The 20,834-nt window shown below is 32.2% G+C and overlaps 1 protein-coding gene across 7 annotated transcripts; it reads right to left on the bottom strand.

Moving 5' to 3' along the window:
- Positions 1–3,000: 3,000 nt before the first annotated feature.
- Positions 3,001–7,171, bottom strand: LOC132636614 (uncharacterized). Of its 7 annotated transcripts, none has more exons than XM_060353573.1 (3): positions 6,756–7,171; positions 4,055–4,466; positions 3,001–3,876 (listed from the first exon to the last, which is right to left on the bottom strand). In XM_060353573.1, exons 2-3 carry the CDS (start codon positions 4,109–4,111, stop codon positions 3,154–3,156), a joined length of 780 nt encoding a protein of 259 aa, XP_060209556.1. In that variant the 5' UTR covers positions 4,112–4,466; positions 6,756–7,171; the 3' UTR covers positions 3,001–3,153. The 7 variants fall into 7 exon arrangements, with proteins under 7 accessions (XP_060209556.1, XP_060209555.1, XP_060209554.1 ...); XM_060353572.1 differs by having other exon boundaries at positions 4,055–4,904; positions 6,756–7,158; XM_060353571.1 differs by having other exon boundaries at positions 4,055–5,777; positions 6,756–7,155.
- Between the last annotated feature and the right edge of the window lie 13,663 nt (positions 7,172–20,834).

The raw sequence follows: 20,834 nt of genomic DNA on the forward strand, positions 1-20,834 counted from the left end.
TTTTAAATATGAAAAAGTACTAATCTTTTTGGGATAAATTAATAAGAAAAGTAGGACAATCTTTTTGGGATAGAGGGAGTACTTCCTTTTATACTATTTTTACTTGTCCATTACATGTACTGAAATAAAAAAGTACATGTGTATTTTAACTTGATCACTATACTAAAAATACATTTTCACTTTTACTTGTCACTTTTAGCATATCAATAGATTTTTTTTTTCATATTTACCTTTATTATTAATTACTTATTCCTCAAATCATTTCTCAAGATCTAAGACTAAACATCAATTAATATGAGTATTGTGGTAAAATACTCATATGAAGTAGTAGTAGTATTTCTTAAAGAATGTGTATAAAGTCAAACTGGACAAGTAAAAGTAAACAAAAGGACTAGTTTAGTTTAGCAAACCAAGATAGAATTTAGGATGATTTTACCCCACGTTTGGTTGGGATAAATTCCTAAATAATTACTCCTGGGATTAGTTATTTGGGATTGTAGTGTTATTTTTATCCACATCGATAGTGGGATAATAATTTCGAAAAAACTAATCCCGAGATAACTTGTTTCCCAACCAAACAAGTCCTGTTTTATGGAAAGAAAAATCTTTTTCCTTTAGTAAATCGGAATCCATCTTTTTGTAGATATTTACCTGATTCAAATTATATGCTTGTTTAATTTAAATTTCCTTTAAATAAATTCAATACAGAAGCACGCCTGGCATGAGTTATTGCTTCTTCACGTGACTCTGCTGGAAGGAGTGATCATATGTTTGAATTCAAACAAAAAGGTTTTCTGATGACTGATGAAAGAGAAAGCTTTATTGCTCAAAAAAGGTCAATAATGAAAGAAGAAAATTTATGTATGTCTGAAATTTTGGGGCTAGAGTTATTGGTCTTTATTTTATTTTTTTTGCTTAGGCTATTAAATTGTTTCTTATTTAGTGTAACCCAAAATGAAGATATGAATCTCATCTTTTCCCCTGCCATAAAGATTTTCTTTTAAACATAGTTGAAAAGTAATAAAGCAAGTCTAGACTCTAGAGCGCATCTGAATGTACATTACTGCACAGGTCACTTTTCTTTGTCTGCGTATGCCCAATGCCCTTTTTTTTTTTTAAGAATAAAAAAAAAGCAATTGAATTTCTTCTATAGCAAAGTGCCAATTTTCTTTTCTTTTTGTTAGAGAACTTGTAAAATTTATTAGGGGAAGTGCACGGATAGTCGATTTCAGGACTCCAATCAAATTATATTTGGAGTTCTTAATTTATTCAAGCTTATCCGCTTTAAATTAACTTCAGACACGCGATATCTGAAGTTCAAAACTTCGCATCTGAGTTTAGTTTGTCACAGTTCAACTTCAAACACTTTAAAAGTAAACAAATTTCAGGCATTTTTGCATGAACTTAAAGCACGTATATATGAAGTTTAGTCAATTTTTGCTTAAAGTTCAATTATAATTTTTTTGCCTGAAGTTCAACCATTTTTGCATGAACTTAGAGCACATATGCCTGAAGTTTAACCATTTTTTACTTGAAATTCAATCATCTTTTACATGAAGTTTAACCATTTTTCCACGAACTTAAGACATATATGCCTTGCTGCACATGCAAACTCTAGAGTGGACAACATGGAAGATATAGGGGAAACTAGTTTTTGGAATGTTGCTCCTGACTTTATTTTGGCCTATCTAAACAATGATATTTTAGAGGTAGTATCTTTAAGACATACCTCACGGACCAATAACTCGAATTAGAGGATGTATGTTAAGATCATCCTCACCCTCTGCGTTGTCTTTACTTTCTGTTATTTTATAAAATCCTTCGTTTCAAAAAAAAAAAAAAAAGGGGGGGGGGGGGGGGGGGACACATATGCCTGAAGTTAATCATTTTTTTCTGAACAAGTTTATGCCCCGGAATGACTTGTTTTTCAAATTTCAACAATTCGGCAGATGATTCAATACCTAAATCTACGGTAAATGAGCTCAAACTTGAAACATGAGTTTCAAATATCATAAAAGCAAATATCAATCATCAATTTGTCAAAATAATAATAAATCTAAGGAAAAAGGACAATAATGCCCCTCAACTAAGACAAATAGAACAACTTTGTCCTCCGTTTGAATTTGGTCCTAGATTTGCCCTTATCATTGTGGAATGACTCAAATTTGTCCCTCCACTATGGAAAATAGAACAAATTTACTCTCTGTTTGAATTTGGTCCCAAATATACCTTTAAAAAAAAAAACGCGTTCTGTGGGGATCGAACCCACGATCCCGTGGTTAAAAGCCTCAAATATACCCTTATCATTAAAGCACTTGCTCAAATTTACCTCTCAAGACTAAGAGCCCGTTTGGATGGGCTTAAAAAAAGTGACTTTTATGTATAAAGTGTTTTTAGAACTTTTAAGTGCTGAAAGTTATTTTTATAAATAAGCAGTTGAGTGTTTGGATAAAAGTGTTTATGCTGAAAATAAGTTATTGATGTGTTTGGTAAATAAGTGCTGTTAAGCACTTATTTTCTGTCAAAATGACTGAAATACCCTTAAAGCTGTTAACACCATAATAAGTTGATTTTAAAAGATTTTTAAACTCTAAAGTTGATTCAAATCAAAAGTAATTTATATTTTAAAATCACTTCCACTTTACCTGTACATGTAGAATTCCATCTCAAACAAATTTACGAATTCAGGTGTAGTTTTTCATATATGGCTAGTCTATGGAAGAAGTTTCTGTCATTTGTGTAATTGTTCAATATACTAGACCTTTTTATTCGCTTAGAAGATAACTTTATTTTTCTTGTTAATAACAACTGCAAAAAAAATAGTAGCACATATTGTTAGTGTTGGAAATGTGGGTGGTTGGTATTTCATTATTTGCTTGTACGTTGAGGTACATACTGGAAATCTGAACATACTGCTTAAACCAAGGTGTTGTTATAGGCCCTCTGTGATCATTCCTATTTATTACCATTCAAAAAGAGTCAAACCATTGGCAATAGCAGTGCGATAATAATATATTTCTCATACTCTAAACAGTTGTGGTTGCCTCTATAAGCCTGCAACAGGCATAAGATGTACTTAATAAAAGTGCTAATACAATCGAAAGCACTCCACTATAAATACAAGAAGTGAAAAATATTCATATAATACAAGCATCAAGCATTAGAAATGTCACTAGCAATCATATCACGAAACTCCATCCAATAGACATCATTTTGTTCTCCTACATCTTCGACATCTACATTGTTAGCTCTTGAAGTTGTGCCAATATCATTAGAATCAACAATTGGAATATAGCTCTCATTCTCGGCTGTTTGGAATGCATCATCCACATTGCATTTCTTTCTAATATAATTGTGAATGGCCATAGTAGCAAGTACGATGTCCCTTTGTGCGTCAATGTGATAGTATGGCATGTCTCTCAAAATAGACCATCTTGCTTTCCAAACGCCAAATGTGCGCTCTACTACATTTCTACAAGAAGAATGTAAATAGTTAAATTTCTCAATGCGTCCTCTTGGCTCTCGCAATTGTCGAGTTGCACCGCGGCAAAATTCAGCTAGGTGATATCTTACATTATTTCCTTTGTATGGAGCCATGTATCCTTTCATGTGTGAATATCCTGCATCAACTAGATAATATTTGTTTCCGCGTGGATGTGGAAAGTTGAGCTCTTCTCTACGAAGGGCCTCAGCAAATATACGACTATCGTGAGCTGCTCCTTCCCACCCAGCCCATGCAAATGTAAAACACATATTAAAATCAACAACGGCGAGAATATTTTGAGTCGGATAACCTTTACGTCCAATATATGGTATCTCTTGACCTTGCGGTAATCTAGCTTTAACATGTGTGCCATCAATTGCTCCAATACAGTCCTACAAGAAGTGAATGTAAAATAAGAAACTTGGGATCCATTTTTTTCTCGTTGAATTCTAAGGGGCAAGAAACTATCATAAAGCTTTTGTTATATAAGGGTAGTAAAGATACAATGTAGAATAACAAATTATCATAAACGGGTTACTTCTTTAAAGAAAGGGAGATATCTTTGTTTACATGGCTTGTGAGCATCGCAACCATCATTATAACTAGAGAGTGTATATCCTCTCTCATTGATGCCGCACCAGATTTTGCCTTATTTTTTTTTTACTTGATTGCTAGTTCCAGTATCATCAATTGAACCTTGTCTTTTAAGTGACGGCTTAGGAAACATAATAGAATCCACATTCTGTATATCATCACTTTCATCATTCCCTTCATCACTAGGATTGATAAAGTGTTCTTTGTCATAGCCACCAATATTATTTGTTCCTTCTTCATCAAGATCTACTCCAATGCCAGACATTTGTTCTTGATTCGCTGCACGTGCTCTTTCTCCAGTAGCAACAATATCAGAAAACAATGCATCATAGCGATACCATATAAGTGAAAGATCTATTTTTCTGAACTTATTGTATCGATCATCCTCCTGTAACAAAAAAATCAAAACTATTTTAAACTAACCAAGAAATTTAGCAATGAAAGAAAAAAGAAAGACATAGAGAAAAATGTGAGAGATGTACCTTAATTTTTCACTCCCACCAATCATCATCTGCCATAATTGTATTTTTCGTGGCATCCCATCCTAAACCTGTCTCCCCTTTCTTCAACTTCTTAAAAAGAATCCAATCTTTTTTCATGTTATCCCAATGATTTTTCATTTGTTTTTTATCATACTTTCTTCCCGTGGCTCTATTGAATTCTTCAACAACATTATTCCATCCATCTCTATTTAAATGAGTGTGTGGTCTACATCCTTGTCTAATCTCATTTTCACACAAATCTATAAATTTAATGTTGGCATCATCATCCCACTTAGCATTACTTCTTGCTTTACTAGTTTCCGGCATGATTGAATGTAAACAATCTAAAGAAAGGAGAAATAAACGCTCATGAACTCTGCAACATCATAATGTTGGCAGCCCAATAACTAAACACACAACCACAATTCCCTAGTCACAACTTTTTGTACACATACCAAAATAGAGAGATAATAAAGAAGAAGTGGAAGCAGCAGCCGCAGGCGCAGCAGCAGCAGTCATATCCATACTCCAAACTTTGGGCCATTCTTGATTTAAGCCTTTCATCTTTATTATATTAAAGTTTAATTGTTTTTTGTAATTTTATATTCTTTAGTCATGTGCCTACTCCACTTGTTAGTTGTTAGTTTCACTAGAACCAAGATACTGTACGTACTTTTTTCTTTAGCATATTATTTGTTGAAGGTTCATAAATTAACTGACAAAAATGGCTTCTAAGATTTCCAAAATGACATTACCCACGTGAGAACTGGGCAACCCTTTTTATAGTTTCGTCATTTTTAATCTATTTCATTGGTTTTATAATCATTCATTGTACTTTCTTTCCTCTTTTTACTCATTGCCTTGCCAAATTCCAACTAGTGAAAACACCAGTTTGCAGATAGCCAAAAACCCATTCATACAAATAACAAAAGGACAATACACAACAATGCTAACAAAATATATTAGCAAGGACTGCAACGATAAAGAAAACAGAAATCCATGCTTGAAAATATTCTAATAACCACCATCATTTGATCAGAACAAAAAGGTTCCTCTTCTCTCTTGCACAATGAGTATTAAATCAACTCAACCAAAGCACCAAAATTGCAGAAACCTGAAGTTGCTTCATAATTTAACAGCCGTCATAATTAGCAACCCTATGAAGTAAACGTCCATCTCAAGCTTAGAGTATTAAACCTGCACAAGATTATATGAAGCTGCATCTTCTTTTAATAATTTCACAACCCCCTGTTTCATAATGCTTTTAATAAAAAGTCTCTACTCAAAAACTACTTGGATTTCTTGAATTGAAATCCCCTTTGTACATTCTAGTTCTACTACTGAAATTGCAAGGACATTAATTCAGCAAAGTACCATGTAACATTTATATCAATGATGAAAATTTACATGTAACAAAATCCAATTGATTATTCAGCTAATATCTTCTTTTTCTCTAAGTTATGCAGCCCCCTTTGAACTTATATAGATAAACAAAACAAAAATAATCGCTTTAAAGAAAAAGAATGAGGGATCAAAGGTCCTGTTGAGTAATGTAATGTACTTTCTTCTTGCTTTATTCTATAGAATTTTCATCTTTTCTTGTTGACTCCAAGATTTGTTTTTGTTCCCTTTGCTGCTTGAATCTCTTCAAAACTTCATCAATAGCAATATCAAAAGCATCATTACTACTCCCTAATCCCTGATTAGATCTTGCATACAAATACTTAGGCATAGCATCAATCAAAATTTCCCTCATCTTTCTCACATCCTCTTTTCTAAACTTATCAAGAACCTTTCTAACTATAGAAGTATCATTTCTAGTAGCTCCAGGTTTTACTAATAGCCAAGATTATAAGTTTTATTAACAAGTCTATCTCCCCAAAATGCACAAGCAGATTCAACTCCTCCAATCATAATAATCCAAAAGGGAGTAATCTTGATTTCAAAACCAAAAAAAAAAAAAAAATCAGAAGCAGATTCAACTCCACCATTCATAATAATCCAAAAAGGAGCAATCTTTATCCAAAAAAAAAAAAAAACAGCCTGCTATCTCTCTCTGCCTAAAACTGCTCAAAAACTCAGCAACATTAGGAAAAGTTAATTAGAGTATCAAATAATAGAAGTTCCATACAGATTTGACTAGACCCATCAATCAAAAACTAACAAAGACCAAAAAGGGTGCTCAAAAAACTTACTCAAACAGTCACCAAGATTGAAAGTCTGTTTAGCAGCCCAAGTAGAGTAATCCGATGAAGCTTTTTCAGCGGCAATGTTGTAGATTTATGTTAGAGAGAGAAAGAGAGTGAGTGGGGGAGTGAAGAAAGAGCTTGTTTTGGAGGCTGGTTGTTGTAGAAGATGATGAACAGAGATGATGGAGGCTGCGTTGTAGAAGAAATGAGGAACAATTGTGAATTTTAGGGCTTTAGCTGAGAGGGTACTTTAGGAATTAAAATAAAATATAAGGGATATACAAGTAAGTTTCATAGTCAACGAAAATGGCTTTAAGCCATCAAAAAAAAAATTAGGATTCCCAACTTTTCATTTTTGGGTGACTTTAAGCACTTTTTGGCTTAAATTTGACATTTTAAGTTGATAGACAAACACTACAATAAGCTAAAAAGGGCTTATAAGTTGGTTTGACCAACTTATAAGCCCATCCAAACGGGCTCTAACAAAATTAACTTTTTCCAAGCAAACCTTTTATTTTATGGTCAAAGGTTTATTTGACTTCTATTTTCTAAAACGACGAGAGTAAGAGCTAAAAAAATATATAGAAACTTTTTTTCTTTAAAAATACACATCAAAAGGATGAGAGAAATTTTTCCCGAACATTTCTTTTTTGCTCAACTTGTGACTAATAAAGCTTTTCTCTTTCAGTTTCTTGAAGATCAGTGCTTTTTTATCTACGTAATTGTGATCTTATTCATAACTATAGTTCAACAAGAATAAAATTAATTAATTTTTTTTTTTGGCATGACAATAATCATAATTTTTTCATCAAGATTAAATCGTTTTGTTAACTGTATGTAATAACTCCTCCCAATTTTTTCAATTATTTCTCACATATTTGAGAATTTTAATTCGGTATTGAGTGCTAGAAGTTTATTTATTTTTCCATAGAAGATATTTGATTTTCTGAAATTTGTGTTCGGTTCAATTGTTGTTTAACTTCAAGAGAGTAATTTCTTTCTAATGGGGGAAGACAGAAATATAATGAGAAACTAGATGTAACCCAACTCTTTTAACCATCTTGGGTCTGCTAATTTCCTTGATAAAAAATTTTTATAAGAAAAATTTAGTGTTAAGATTAATATCTTTCAATGGTATTCCATTTCAATAATAAAATATGTTTTAAATGAGTAGAAATAAGTTATTGAAGGTCCGTTAATTTTGATGGACAAATTTAAGCAAGTTCTTCATTGATAAGGACATATTTGATCATATCTAAGGGAAACTTTCAGCTATTCAACAACTATAAATAGGCATTTGGCCATGAAAATCCATTTTTTTCACTTTATGTGGAATTTTTCTTGTTTGGTTTAGCTGCTAAAAACTGCTTATTTTGAGAAGTGCTTTTCAAAAAAGTAATTTTTATGAGAAGTAGTTTGTGTTTGGCTAATTCATTTGAAAAATATTTTTGACTACTTTTAATAAGCAAATTGTGTTTGGCTAATCTTCTTAAAAATTGCTTTTGAGTGTCAAATTACAAAAAAAAAAAAAAAAAAAAAAAAAACAAGTATCAACAAACATTTACTATCAAAATTATTTTACAGAGAGAAATTATTTTAAATAGCTATTATGAAAGACTTTTATTAAGTTTACTTTTACCTAATTAAAATTTAAAAGTACGAATTAAACTTTTTAATTAATATAATACATAAATAAATAAAGAATATATTAAATATTGATATTATATCAACACGATGATTTAAATAACTAAAAATTCAAAATTAATCCACAAATTAAAATTCAACACAAAAATAAGTAGAATCCTTCATACATCACGAAGATTCTCAATGATTTTATCCCTAATGGATTAATGAGGGATATACTCGGTAAATATGTATTTGTGGTAAGGATATTTTTTTCTTGAAGAAAATTAATTTCTGCTTCTGCTTTTTTCAAAAAGCAGAAATTTTCCTTGATTTTCGTTTCCGTAAATAAACGTACTAAATAAAAATAGAAAAACTGACACATCAAAAAATTAAAATAAAAAGAAATATTTCGACGCTAGAAGGTGAAACACCACGGGGAGGGTCAAAAATCACGTGTCTACAAGTGTCATAGCAAGTGCGTCCAAAGCATGCCTGAAGCGTGGTAGACCATTGGGTTCTAAGGATCGAAATCCTAGAAAAAGAAAAATAAATGGTCAAGATGACACTACGAAAGAACCTCATAAAGAAATTCAAGATTTGAACAATACTGATATTATTGAAGTGATCAATGAGCCTGAGACTCAAGAAAATGAGGGAATATCAATTAATCCAGTTGTAATGTTGGGACTAATTTGAATCGATTGGAAATAAATATGGATTATGTCTTTGCTTATAATGTTGCAACAAGAATTATGCAAGATAGCGAGGATCATGAACCCCAATCTATTAAAGAATGCTGAAAAGATGTGATTGGCCAAAATGGCAAAAGACAATTAAATCATAGTTAAATTCGCTTACCAAACAAGAAGTTTTTGGACATGTAGTTCAAACACCCAAGGGTATTAAACCTATTGGTTATAAATGGGTTTTTGTGCAAAAAAAAAAAAGAAATGAGAAAAATGAGATACAAAGACATAAGGCACACCTTGTTGCACAAGGATTTTCACAAAGGCCTAGGATTGATTACGAAGAAACGTACTCACCCGTTATGGATGCAATAACATTATGCTATCTCATTAGTTTCGCTGTTCATGAAAGACTTGAGATGCATTTAATGGATGTGGTTACAGCCTATCTCTATGGATCAATTGAAAATGAAATATACGTGAAAATCCTTGAAGGATTTAATAGCCTGTTTGGCCGAGCTTCTAAAATCACCTTATTTTAAAAAGTACTTTTCAAAAAATTACTTTTGGCGAAAAGCAGTTTGTGTTTGGCGAATTAATTTAAAAAGCACTTTTGAGACAATTAGTGTTTTGCCAAGTTTTTAAAAAGTGCTTCTATGTGTATTTTTCTCAAAAGTACTTTTGGGTAAAAGCTATTTTTTTAGCTTCTGAAAAACTACTTCTGCTACTCCCCAGAAGCACTAATTTTTTCCCAAAAGCTTGGCCAAACACCTCACTTTACTTATTAAAAAAATAAATACTTTTGGGGGAAAATAAGCTTGGCCAAATAGGCTATAAGATGCCTGAAGCATGTAGTTCAAAGTCTCGGGAAATGTATTCAATTAGATTGCAAAGATCATTACATGGTCTGAAGCAATCCGGGCGCATGTGGTATAACTGCCTTAGTGAGTTTTGTTGAAGGAAGGCTATACAAATGATGTCATTTGCCCAAGTGTTTTTATAAAGAAAACAATATCGGAGTTTGTTGTACTTGCTATATATGTTGACGACATAAACCTTATTGGAACTCCTGTAGAGCTCAAAAAGGCAATTGATTATTTAAAGAAGGAATTTGAGATGAAAGGTCTTGGAAAGACAAAATTATGTCTTCGTTTGCAAATTGAACATTTGACAAATGGTATCATTGTCCATCAATCTGCCTATATAGAGAAAGTGTTGAAACAGTTTTATATGGATAAAGCACATCCATTAAGTACTCCGATGGTTTTTTGATCACTTGATGTGAATAAAGATCCATTCCGACCTCAAGAAAATAATGAGGAAATTCTTGGTCCTGAAGCACCATATCTTAGTGCAATTGGTATGCTAATGTGTCTTGCCAATACAACAAGACCTGACATAGCATTTTCAGTTGATGTGCTAGCAAGATATAGTTGTGCTTGTTACACCTCTCATTTTCATACGTTAAGTTTCGCCGAATGCTAATTGTCCTAGCTTTGGGAAGTAGGATAAATTTTTCGAGGTCATGAAGATAGATATGTCCATCTCGAGTATATAATGGAGTAAAATCATGTTTAGTAAGCCTCAGGAAGGTTTAAGACTCGTCGGATCATCGGAGTTAAGTTTCGGTGGAAGTTGGGCAAAATATCACCTTCTGGCGCACTTTGTGGCACAACATGCGAGCAACAAACACGACCTGCGGCCACGCAGTTGCACAACAAAGTGTGCCAGTGAAATTTTGTGATTCTGCAAGGTTTGCGACACAACATGCGTTTAACAAAGCACGTTTTGCGTCTAGCAAAGTGTGCCGCATGTTGTGTCGGTCCAGAATTTTCTGGACCACTGTAAATAGAACCAATTCGACCCTAACTCATTATTTTCACCATTTTAGACATAGAAACCTCTAGAATTCTCTCCAAACTTCACTCACATGAAATCAAGAGAAATTGATGATCAACTTCATCAAACCAACAAGAATCAAGAGTGTAAAACCCATTAAAGTCATCCAAGCCAAGAAATTCCAAGAGAGGTGAAATAGGGTTTTGGTGCTAGAAGAGTATTTCAACTCAAAGCTTGTTCCTATAATATCTAGGGTAAGTTTTATGGTATTTATATGTTATTTAGGGTATGGAAAAGTTGAAACACTTGGATTGTAGAAGAGTATAGAAAATGGGTCATAAATGTGTGAATAGTGACATTGTTGGGTAAAGGTTTGGATTGAGTCATGATTATAGATATTTTGTGATTGTAAATATGTTATAAATGACATCTAGACCATGGAATAAGTATTATATATGATAAAATACGATAGTGAGCTATAACCATAATTGTGGAGAAATTGAAGGAATATGGTAAATTGTGGGAAATGTAGATGATTGATGATTGTTGTTGCGATATTGTGAATATTGTTATGAATGTTTGGGAGTTGATATAGAATATGGGAAAAGTAGTAGAAACAAAGGAAATGCTACCCAATTTTCCCTAGAAATAGTAAAATGTTCTTATAGCCGATTAACTAATGTTAATGCGAATCCTCTTGAAGGTAGAAACGCGAGCATCGAATGAGAACGATCAAGCGATAGATTAGTTAAGCGTAAAAGGTATGTGAGGCTAGTCCTTTCTTTCTATGACATGAATCCGATGGTATGATTCTCCTTTCTCTCCATGAATTCTCTATATATCTCGGAAAGTCAAGAATCTATGATCATGAATAGCTATATGAGATAAGAGATATGTTATGAGTCTAATGATCCTAGAGTTCATGATATGACGTTCCTATAACGCTAATGATGTCGTATGTTGTAAACACTCACCTCATACACTATTCCCTTCGAGGTGAGGCAGAATACCATTAAGTTAAGTATGTCATGTATTGTATACACTCACCTTATGTATTGTCCCCTCAAGGTGAGGCAGAGTACCATAAAGTTGATGATGTTGTGCACTATACATACTCACCTTATATACTACTTCCTTCAAGGTGAGGCAGAATGCTTGTGAATGCTCCATAATGAAATCGAGGGATCACGACCTTACGTCACCCCGATAAAGTATGGTTGTCCTTGAGTCTTCATGCATGTATTATGATGAGTATATTATGATGAGCATGATGATGATACTACACCGTACCTATATGGTCGGGCAGATATACACACCACTATAGTGGGCAGCTTATACCCCGGACGCGGGAGGCCTGGACGCATGTTAATGATTATCACACCGTACCTACATGGACGGGCAGCTTATACTTATACATTTATGCATATATGATATGATGATGATTATGAAGTAAGCCAGCATGTGTTATTTCTTTTATAAGTAACAGTCAGATACAAATGTTCCTTATTGATGTTTCCTTTATTTCAGTGATGTATCGTTATTGTTTATGTCTTTCATACTCAGTACAATGTTCGTACTGACGTCCGTTTTCTTTGGACGCTGTGTTCATGCCCACAGGTATACAAGGAGGCGACCCAGACTCGTAGGAGCGACTCGCTAATTTGAAGAGCACTCCATCTTCCGGAAGTGCCATTGATTATTCTTTTGGTATATATGTATATGTATGTTTTGGGCACAACGGGGTCCTATCCCGTCCTTACGTCTAGTACTCCAGTAGAGGCTCGTAGATACGCAGTGTGGGTTATGTGGTCTCACGAGGTTGCCATTATGTAAATGTATATATACACATATTATTTTGATAGCCTAAAGGCTTATGTTTATAAAAGTATTTATGTTTCAAATGAGGGATGATTTTCTTATAAATTGAGCATGAATTTGACAAAGGAATGTCTAATGATTATGATAAGCGGTAGAACAAGCGGTGCTCGGTGGTTAGCCCCGGGTACCCTTCGCGGCCCCTAACTGGGTCGTGACAGTGCTCCTACAAGGAGACACTAGAACGAAATTAAACGCATATTGAGGTATCTAAAAGGGACTATCGATTTGGGCTTATTTTATTCTAACAATTTCAGTCCCGTCTTATTGGTTATGCCAATGCAGGGTATTTATCTGACCCACACAAAGCTAGATCTCAAACAGGCTATGTGTTTATATGTGGAGGTGCTGCCATATCTTGGCGATCTACAAAACTGTCTATCGTAACTACCTCATCAAAATCATTTTGAAACAATAGCAATTCATGAAGCAAGCCGAGAAGTTGTGTGGCTGAAGTCAATGATACATCTTATTCAAGAAAAGTGTAGTTTGAAATGTGACAAAATACCCACAATCTTATATGAAGATAATGCAGCTTGCATTTCTCAATTGAAGGGAGGATTCATCAAAGGAGATAGGACAAAACACATTTCCCCAAAATTATTCTCCATACACGAGCTCTAAAAGAATGGTGATATCAACGTGCAACAGATTCGGTCGTGTAATAATATGGTTGATTTGTTCACTAAGTCTCTACCAACTGCAACTTTCGAGAAGATGGAGCACAAGATAGAAATGCGAAGACTCAAGCACTTGGACTGAAGTTCTCATCAGGGGGAATTAATACATGTTGTACTTTTTTTTCCATACGAGGGTTTGTCCCACTGGGTTTTTCTTGTAAAGTTTTTAATGAGGCAACTAAAATATGTATTATTAGAAATGTGTACTCTTTTTCATTCACTAGAATTTTTCCCACTGGATTTTTTCTAGTAAGGTTTTAATGAGACATATTATCTATCAAAATAGACATTCAAGGGGGGAGTGTTATAGATATTATCATATCTTGTGGATGTCTATCTTTAGGAGAAATATTAGGGCTAATAACTTTGGCACCAAGTCAATATTCTCCTATAAATAGAGATGTTCCCTTCATTGTATTTCATTCCTCTATTTCATTCCACAAAAGAAATAAGAACTCTCTTCTCTCTTTCTCTACAAATATTCTTGCTTTAGTTTATTGTTTTATAACAATTCATATGTATTTTGTAAATCTTAAGTTTTAAAAAATTAAACCAAAAATTAAAACATCACTTGCATATTGCAAATTACAAAGCTAAATATTAAAAGTAAGAACAATGGTATAGAATCTGGTTTGAATACCCATTAGTAAGTTGACTTGAACATCTAATTTCCAACATCTTACAGATGTATTAACAAATGTTTTTTGTCTAAGCAAGTAGCTCAAAGCCATCCGGAGAGAAAAATTCAAATAAAGCTTTCACTTTAAATTAAGGATACATAAGCCTGAAGCACACATGGAATAAGCAAAAACTATCTGCTATCATGGACGGCCAAACAATAATAGAAGACAATAAACTCACGGTACAAATTTTTTCCCAAATTCATAATACGATGTACAAAAATATTTTATTTACACTTTCAACATTTGAAGATATTGTTGTTTATTTTTTCACTTGTTAGTTAATACATGGTCTGAAACCACAAGCAAAACTAACAATCACTCTATGAAGAGAAAATTTTGCCTAATAAATCTAATATCTACGAAAAATACTCAATTTCAACACCCAATTATGATAAAAAAAAAAAAAAAAAAAAAACTGTGCAGAATTTGTACTCAACATGTTTGCCGGGTATCATCATCAAGTTAAGGAATCAACTTCCTCGCGCTCAAATAGTCAAATCAAGCCGAACCAAATTGTTAATGCGCACTCTGCTTTTGTCTTATTATTTTGAATATTAAAATAAAGAAAAGTGAAGGAAGAACTTGAGTACATGTAAGAATTTTTACAATATCCGAAGCAAAATTACATGTGTAAAGGAATATACAGGTTTGAAGCAAAAGCAATAAACAAAAATGTGCAAAAGAAATCGAAACGAAGGGATAGCCAAAGCTTAAAGATGTTTGGGGTGTGAATAAATTTAAAGGGAAGCTAGACTAATATTTTTAATGAAAATTAAGAGGTATTATAAATGTGCAAGATCATATTCTACCGTTTCAAGCTTTTCCTATCCACTATTTCACATAAACAGATAAGTAATTATAAAGGAAGAGGAAAGTTAAGTAATTTAATTTAAAAAGTAAAGTTAAGTAATTTAATCTAAAAAGTATCTTTTGAATTAACACATCCAAAAATGGGAAATAATAGGAAAAAGGTCAAAAAAAGGAGAAAAAAGATAAATGCTAATGGAGGTCATAGAGAGGTGCCAGTAGGGCTGTACAAAGGAAACTGACAAACCACACCAAACCGATAATCCGAACTAAATCAAGAAAAAAACCCGACTAGTGCTTTGGTTTGACTTGGTTTGGTTTTAAAAAGAAAAATCCGACCACTATTAGTTTGGTTTGGTTTTAACTAAAAAAAAGTCAAACCGAATCAAACCAACCCGACATTACATTTTTTAAATTTCAAAATATTTTATACATAAAAATATTTATTTATAATGTAATTTATAAATATTTCTTAAACTTTTTCATAGTTTTTTGTATTTTAACATATTATTTCACTTGGAATTAGAATTTTGAATGGTCCAATAAGTTTTATAGCCCATAGCTAGATAGTAGTAACTCAAATAAAACTCAACAAAAATCAAATCAATATTAATGCTAATAAAAGAAATTCAATTCTAACGCTAGAAATGACAATAATATTGTATATCTATTTTTTAGTTTTATATTGGTTTAGAAATTGAAAATACATAACTTAATTTTATTTTTTCTTTAATATTTGTCATGTAATTAATACTTATTAGCCGCACTTCTTTTAGCATGACTTAGTACTCTTAGATTATGATCATTTTCTATGTGCCTTATAATTTAAATGTACTTATTATAGCATGACTTAGTACTTTTAGAATATGATCATTTTATTTTATTCAATTTCATTACTTCTTTTTGTTGAATATGGGTACAATGTCATCTCTCATCTCACATTTTGTGTTATTTTCTAAAAAAAATATCTTAATTAGATATTCGTATCTTACCAGGACTAAAAAAAATGTTTGAAGTACAAGCTATATGTTTAGTATGAAGACTTTACCAGAAAAAATCCGAAAAACCCGAGCAACCCGAGAAAACCCAAGGTTGAAAAACCAGACTTTTGTTGATTGGTTTGGTTTATAGATTTAAAAATCCGATGCAATTGGTTTGGTTTGGTCTTTAAAAAATCCGAACCAACCCGGTCCATGTACACCCCTAGGTGCCACATAGGATTGTCAATGCTTAGCTTTATACTATATATAGATATAAATTCATTTAATTAATAGGAGTAGAAGACAACGACAAAATGGTTCGTCGTCTTCTTCTATTGGGCATTTTGGTAATTTTGCTTTAAACTTGATATCTTCCCACTTTCGGTATAATATATGATATGATGATAAATGGACAAAAAAGAAGAAAGTAGTAAGGAAAGGTGGCTAAGGACTCAATCAATCAGTGTACTGAACTTTTCTTCATGAGATAGGTTATAGTGTCTTTGTTTGATGCTGATAGTCAATTAGTGTATTATTTACATATGAGATTAACTATCACGCATTTTCTAAAATAACTTTTTTTTCCACAAGCATCTAATCACGGGTAGGATTTTCCATTTTCACTAGGAATCTATAGTGGACCTAAGAAGATAATGTTTCCGCAAAGAAAGTTGTTTTCTTTTTGGGAGAAAAGTATTTTTGATCCCTCGAGTATTTATAATACACTGACGTCTTTTTAGGTATTTAAGTCCTAGTGACCTCAAGTTTCTTCCAGTGTTGCAGCCTTCCTAACAAGTCAATTTCACACGTCTGTTATCATATTGTTGTAACGTTAGTTGTATCTCTCGTTCGGGTTATTTGAGTATTCAAAATCTTCACCCAATTCCCCTTTTTTAACATATTCATAACACATTGTTTCTTGAATATATACTAATTAATAATCATATATTTGTGACTAATATTATAAAAAATAATTGATATATATTTTAATTAATTATAAAACTTAAAACAATTTTTTTTTTGTGAGAACTTCATGGATGAGATGTTTGACAAAAAAAAAAAACTATAAATATAATGTCATAACATTAGGATCACTATCATATGAATCATCAGTACTGGATCCTAAGATATCCTCTTTCTCTATGCCCCCTTTTTTTTTTTTAACTAAAACAAATAAATAAAAATCGAAAATATAACCTAAATTCAAAAATTTAAAAGAAAGGAAGAATAAAGTCTATAACCTCATTCATAACGAAATTCTACTTTAATAATTAGCATCACTCATTATATGTCAAGTTTGTTAATGACTCATTCTTTCTAATATAAAGAGGTTTAGTTTTAGAAATTAGAATAATAACACGGTTATGCTGATTAATAAAATTAAATAAACATAAAAAAATACGGGCAATTACATGGAACCACAAGAAGTAAAGGTTGGGAACGAGAAGAAAGGAAATGAAAGATAAATTAAAAAAAATAAAAAAATAAAAAGTAAAAAGTAAAAATAAAAAATAAATTAAAATAAAACAAAAAAAGAAAGAAACTAAAAAGTAGCCCTAGAATTCAGAGTGTAATTACCCCCCTATTCTCAACCCCCTTGAGAATTGGACAGTGTAATTACACTCAATTCTCACTTAATTGTGTAATTACTTGATCAAAGAAATAGACCAAACTGTGTAACTACACCCAATTACACTTAATTCCAATTACCTGGGTGGCTTTCCAAACAGTCCCTTAATAAAAAAAAATATTACCAATTTTGTTAAGTGATCTTTGTAGTTAAAAAAAATAGTCTAGTGACCATCTCTGAAATCGAATCTTTGAATCATTTATAGATAAGAATGTAATTGTAAAATCTCTATAGGGAAAGATATAGGGAGGCCATACCTTTCTAGCTGTACGCATCCAAAGTTCATCACACATTGGAACCTAAAAATCCATCAGATTAAACTTTCCATGAGAACTTATTGCTCTAATGATATAGGAAGGCGATTTTTATATCTTTTGCAGCTAGCTGACATCGAAAATTTAGCATTAGATTTGTGTGGCTTTGCTACGAATTTAAAAAATTAAAAAATAAAAAATGACAAAGGAAAATGTGTACCAAAGGGATGAAGAACTTAATTAATTGCTCTTAATTTAACAATACAGAGACAAGAAACAATAATCTAAGGAACATAGGCACTAATACATGGATCACCAACAACCTTGCAATTTCTGTAAAAATCAAAATGATTAGAGAAAATAAATTGAGAGGGGCATCCTAACCGTGGAGTAGTGCTGAACTGTCTCAATCATGGAATTACATAAAGTTGGCACTCTTTATTCACATTTCTAAGATTCTTTAAGGCATCATTAAGTACATAAATGAAGAAATGACCGTTCATATACAATCAAATGAATTTGGTCAGCGTTAAATTAATTACTCTTTAATTTGTATCTCCTTAACTTCTCCATAATTTTTTAACATAATAAATTAGTGGAATTTGAAAGAATCAATATAGCTTTTGAAGCAACACTTCATTGTGTAATTTATCAAAGACACAGGAATATTTAAATAAAATTTGGTTAATGATCTTAATGGTATGAAAGCCAAAAAGAACAATAAGTACGGGAAGCTGAATTATTATTTTTATTCATTTGATTAATAGGAGTAGAAGAGCACGGCAAAATGGTTCGTCATCTTTTTCTAGTGGGCATTTTGGTTTGGCTTTAGACTTGATATCTTCCCACTTTCAGTATAATATACGATGATAAATCGACAAAAACGAAGGAAGTAGTAAGAAAAGGTGGCTAAGGACTCAAGTTCTGTTGACTTGTTGATGGATGGAGATGGATTTTAGTATGATAGACATTATTTTTCCAAAAAATGTTATCTTACATGTTTTTCCTGATGAAATCATTTTTCAAAATTTGGTTATCTCGAATTATTGGAATAGTTTTCTCAAAGAAAATGATTTCCACAAAACTATGAAATGATTTATGTCACTTATATAGATGGAAGTCATTTTCCTTCATAAATATTGCAACTCTTACTCCATGTCATTTTTTCTACCAGCTTGCTGTCAATCTTTGTATGATTATCATGTCACCTTACTTCTGTACCAACCAAACTTTGGAATCTGATTCAGAAACTTATTTCTTGAGGTAAAACATCTTCCAGGAAGAACCTTTTGCATGGAAAACAATTTTTTCCACACAAAAGGTGTATGGGCTGGGGGAAAACGAAACGAGGAAACTGATGAAGAAAAATCTGGTCAACTATTAGAAAAAAGAAATAAGGTTAAATGGAGATAAATATGTAATATAACAAGAAAAATGTTTGTAGAAACTTCCACAGGAAGGGTCTCGAGTTATTGATAGTGATAGTCAAGGTCTTCTTTTCCAGCTCACTTTGAATCATTCAAATTGCTAGCAACAATTATTTGATGTAAAGTAGGGAAAAAGAATGGCTGAAGAAGTGTTAATTTAGAGCAAAATATAGGCACAGAAGTTCGAAAGCAAGATGCTTACAAAAATAATAAAAAACTGAAAGGGAAATAACAAAGAAAAGTATTTGCAGAAAATTCCAGTAGAGTGAATGCATTAATCAGTGGACTGAATTTATCTTCATGAGAAAGGTTATCATGTCTGCGATAGTGATTGTTGTTTACCCATAAAACGGTTCAGTTGAATTTATAGATGTGGTCACGGACACGTGGAGCAGGGTTACCAATAAGACTAAGATATTCGTATTAAAATAACGTATGTAAGCAAAAACAAAGTAAGAAGTAAGGAAAACTCTGGGCAGTCGGTGACAATTCCGGACTTGGAGTTCTCTGTCGGTAATCACAATAAATAAATAAATAAATAAATAATATATCCTTCAAGATGACAAGAAGCAACGTTCCCATAATTATATATTTATTTGGAATTTTTATATTCATATACATTATATATACGCTATGATGTACAGTAATTAACTAAATAAATAAGTAGTTAATATATTGAAGATGACAAGAATCAATCCTCCAACATCCACCTACTGCTCCACGTATCTAATCCACAAAATTCCTGACTTTTTCTCTTCTGTACTTTCCTATCCTTTCATTCCCATTATATTTATGTATAATAAGTTTGGTTTTAATAGATGAATATGGTCTTTTATTGGTTTTTAATGTAAAGTTGACTCTTCACATTCTTCATATTTTAATAGTAATGAATGAAGTAATCCATCTTTTAAATTTTGCTATTTACTTTATTATTTATTGAAAGGTGCATTTAAATTTTAATACAAAAATATTTTATGAATAATTTTCAAGTAAAGGATAAAATGGTCCTTCAACTTTTGATGTACAATTTGGTAATTCAACTTTGCCGTTAGAACCTTCTCATTTTTAGTATCATAATTAAGTTGGAGTTTAACGATAACAAACAGTATGAAAAGAAAAGTACAACCGAAATTGATGAACAATAAGTCTATTCTATTGACTTGATTAATGATAAATGATTAGAAATTGTCTAAACCTAGAAAACTAAAATTTAGTTAAATAGATTGACCAATAATGGAGCTATTAAAAAGTGCAAAATGGAAATAAAAACAAATTGAACTAGGAATTAGAAGTTCAAAGGATAACTCTTTCTCACCAACTATCATGAAGAAGATTAGGCCTTTGTGGCAGAAGTTGCTACGCAATTCATCAACGCAAATGAGCCGAGGGTCTCTCGGAAACAGCCATCCTACCTTGGTAGGAGTAAGGTCTGCGTACATTATACCCTCCCCAGACCCCAAGATGTGGGATTTCACTGGGCTGTTGTTGTTGTTGTTGTTGTTGTTGTAATGGAGTTCTTAAGAAAAATAATAAAAACAGAGTAACAATTTGACATAAAAACTAAAAGATGAAGGCTGGACTACTTGAGGTGTAGATGC

This window comes from Lycium barbarum, chromosome 4, assembly GCF_019175385.1.
Source record: "Lycium barbarum isolate Lr01 chromosome 4, ASM1917538v2, whole genome shotgun sequence".
Taxonomy (NCBI): domain Eukaryota; kingdom Viridiplantae; phylum Streptophyta; class Magnoliopsida; order Solanales; family Solanaceae; genus Lycium; species Lycium barbarum.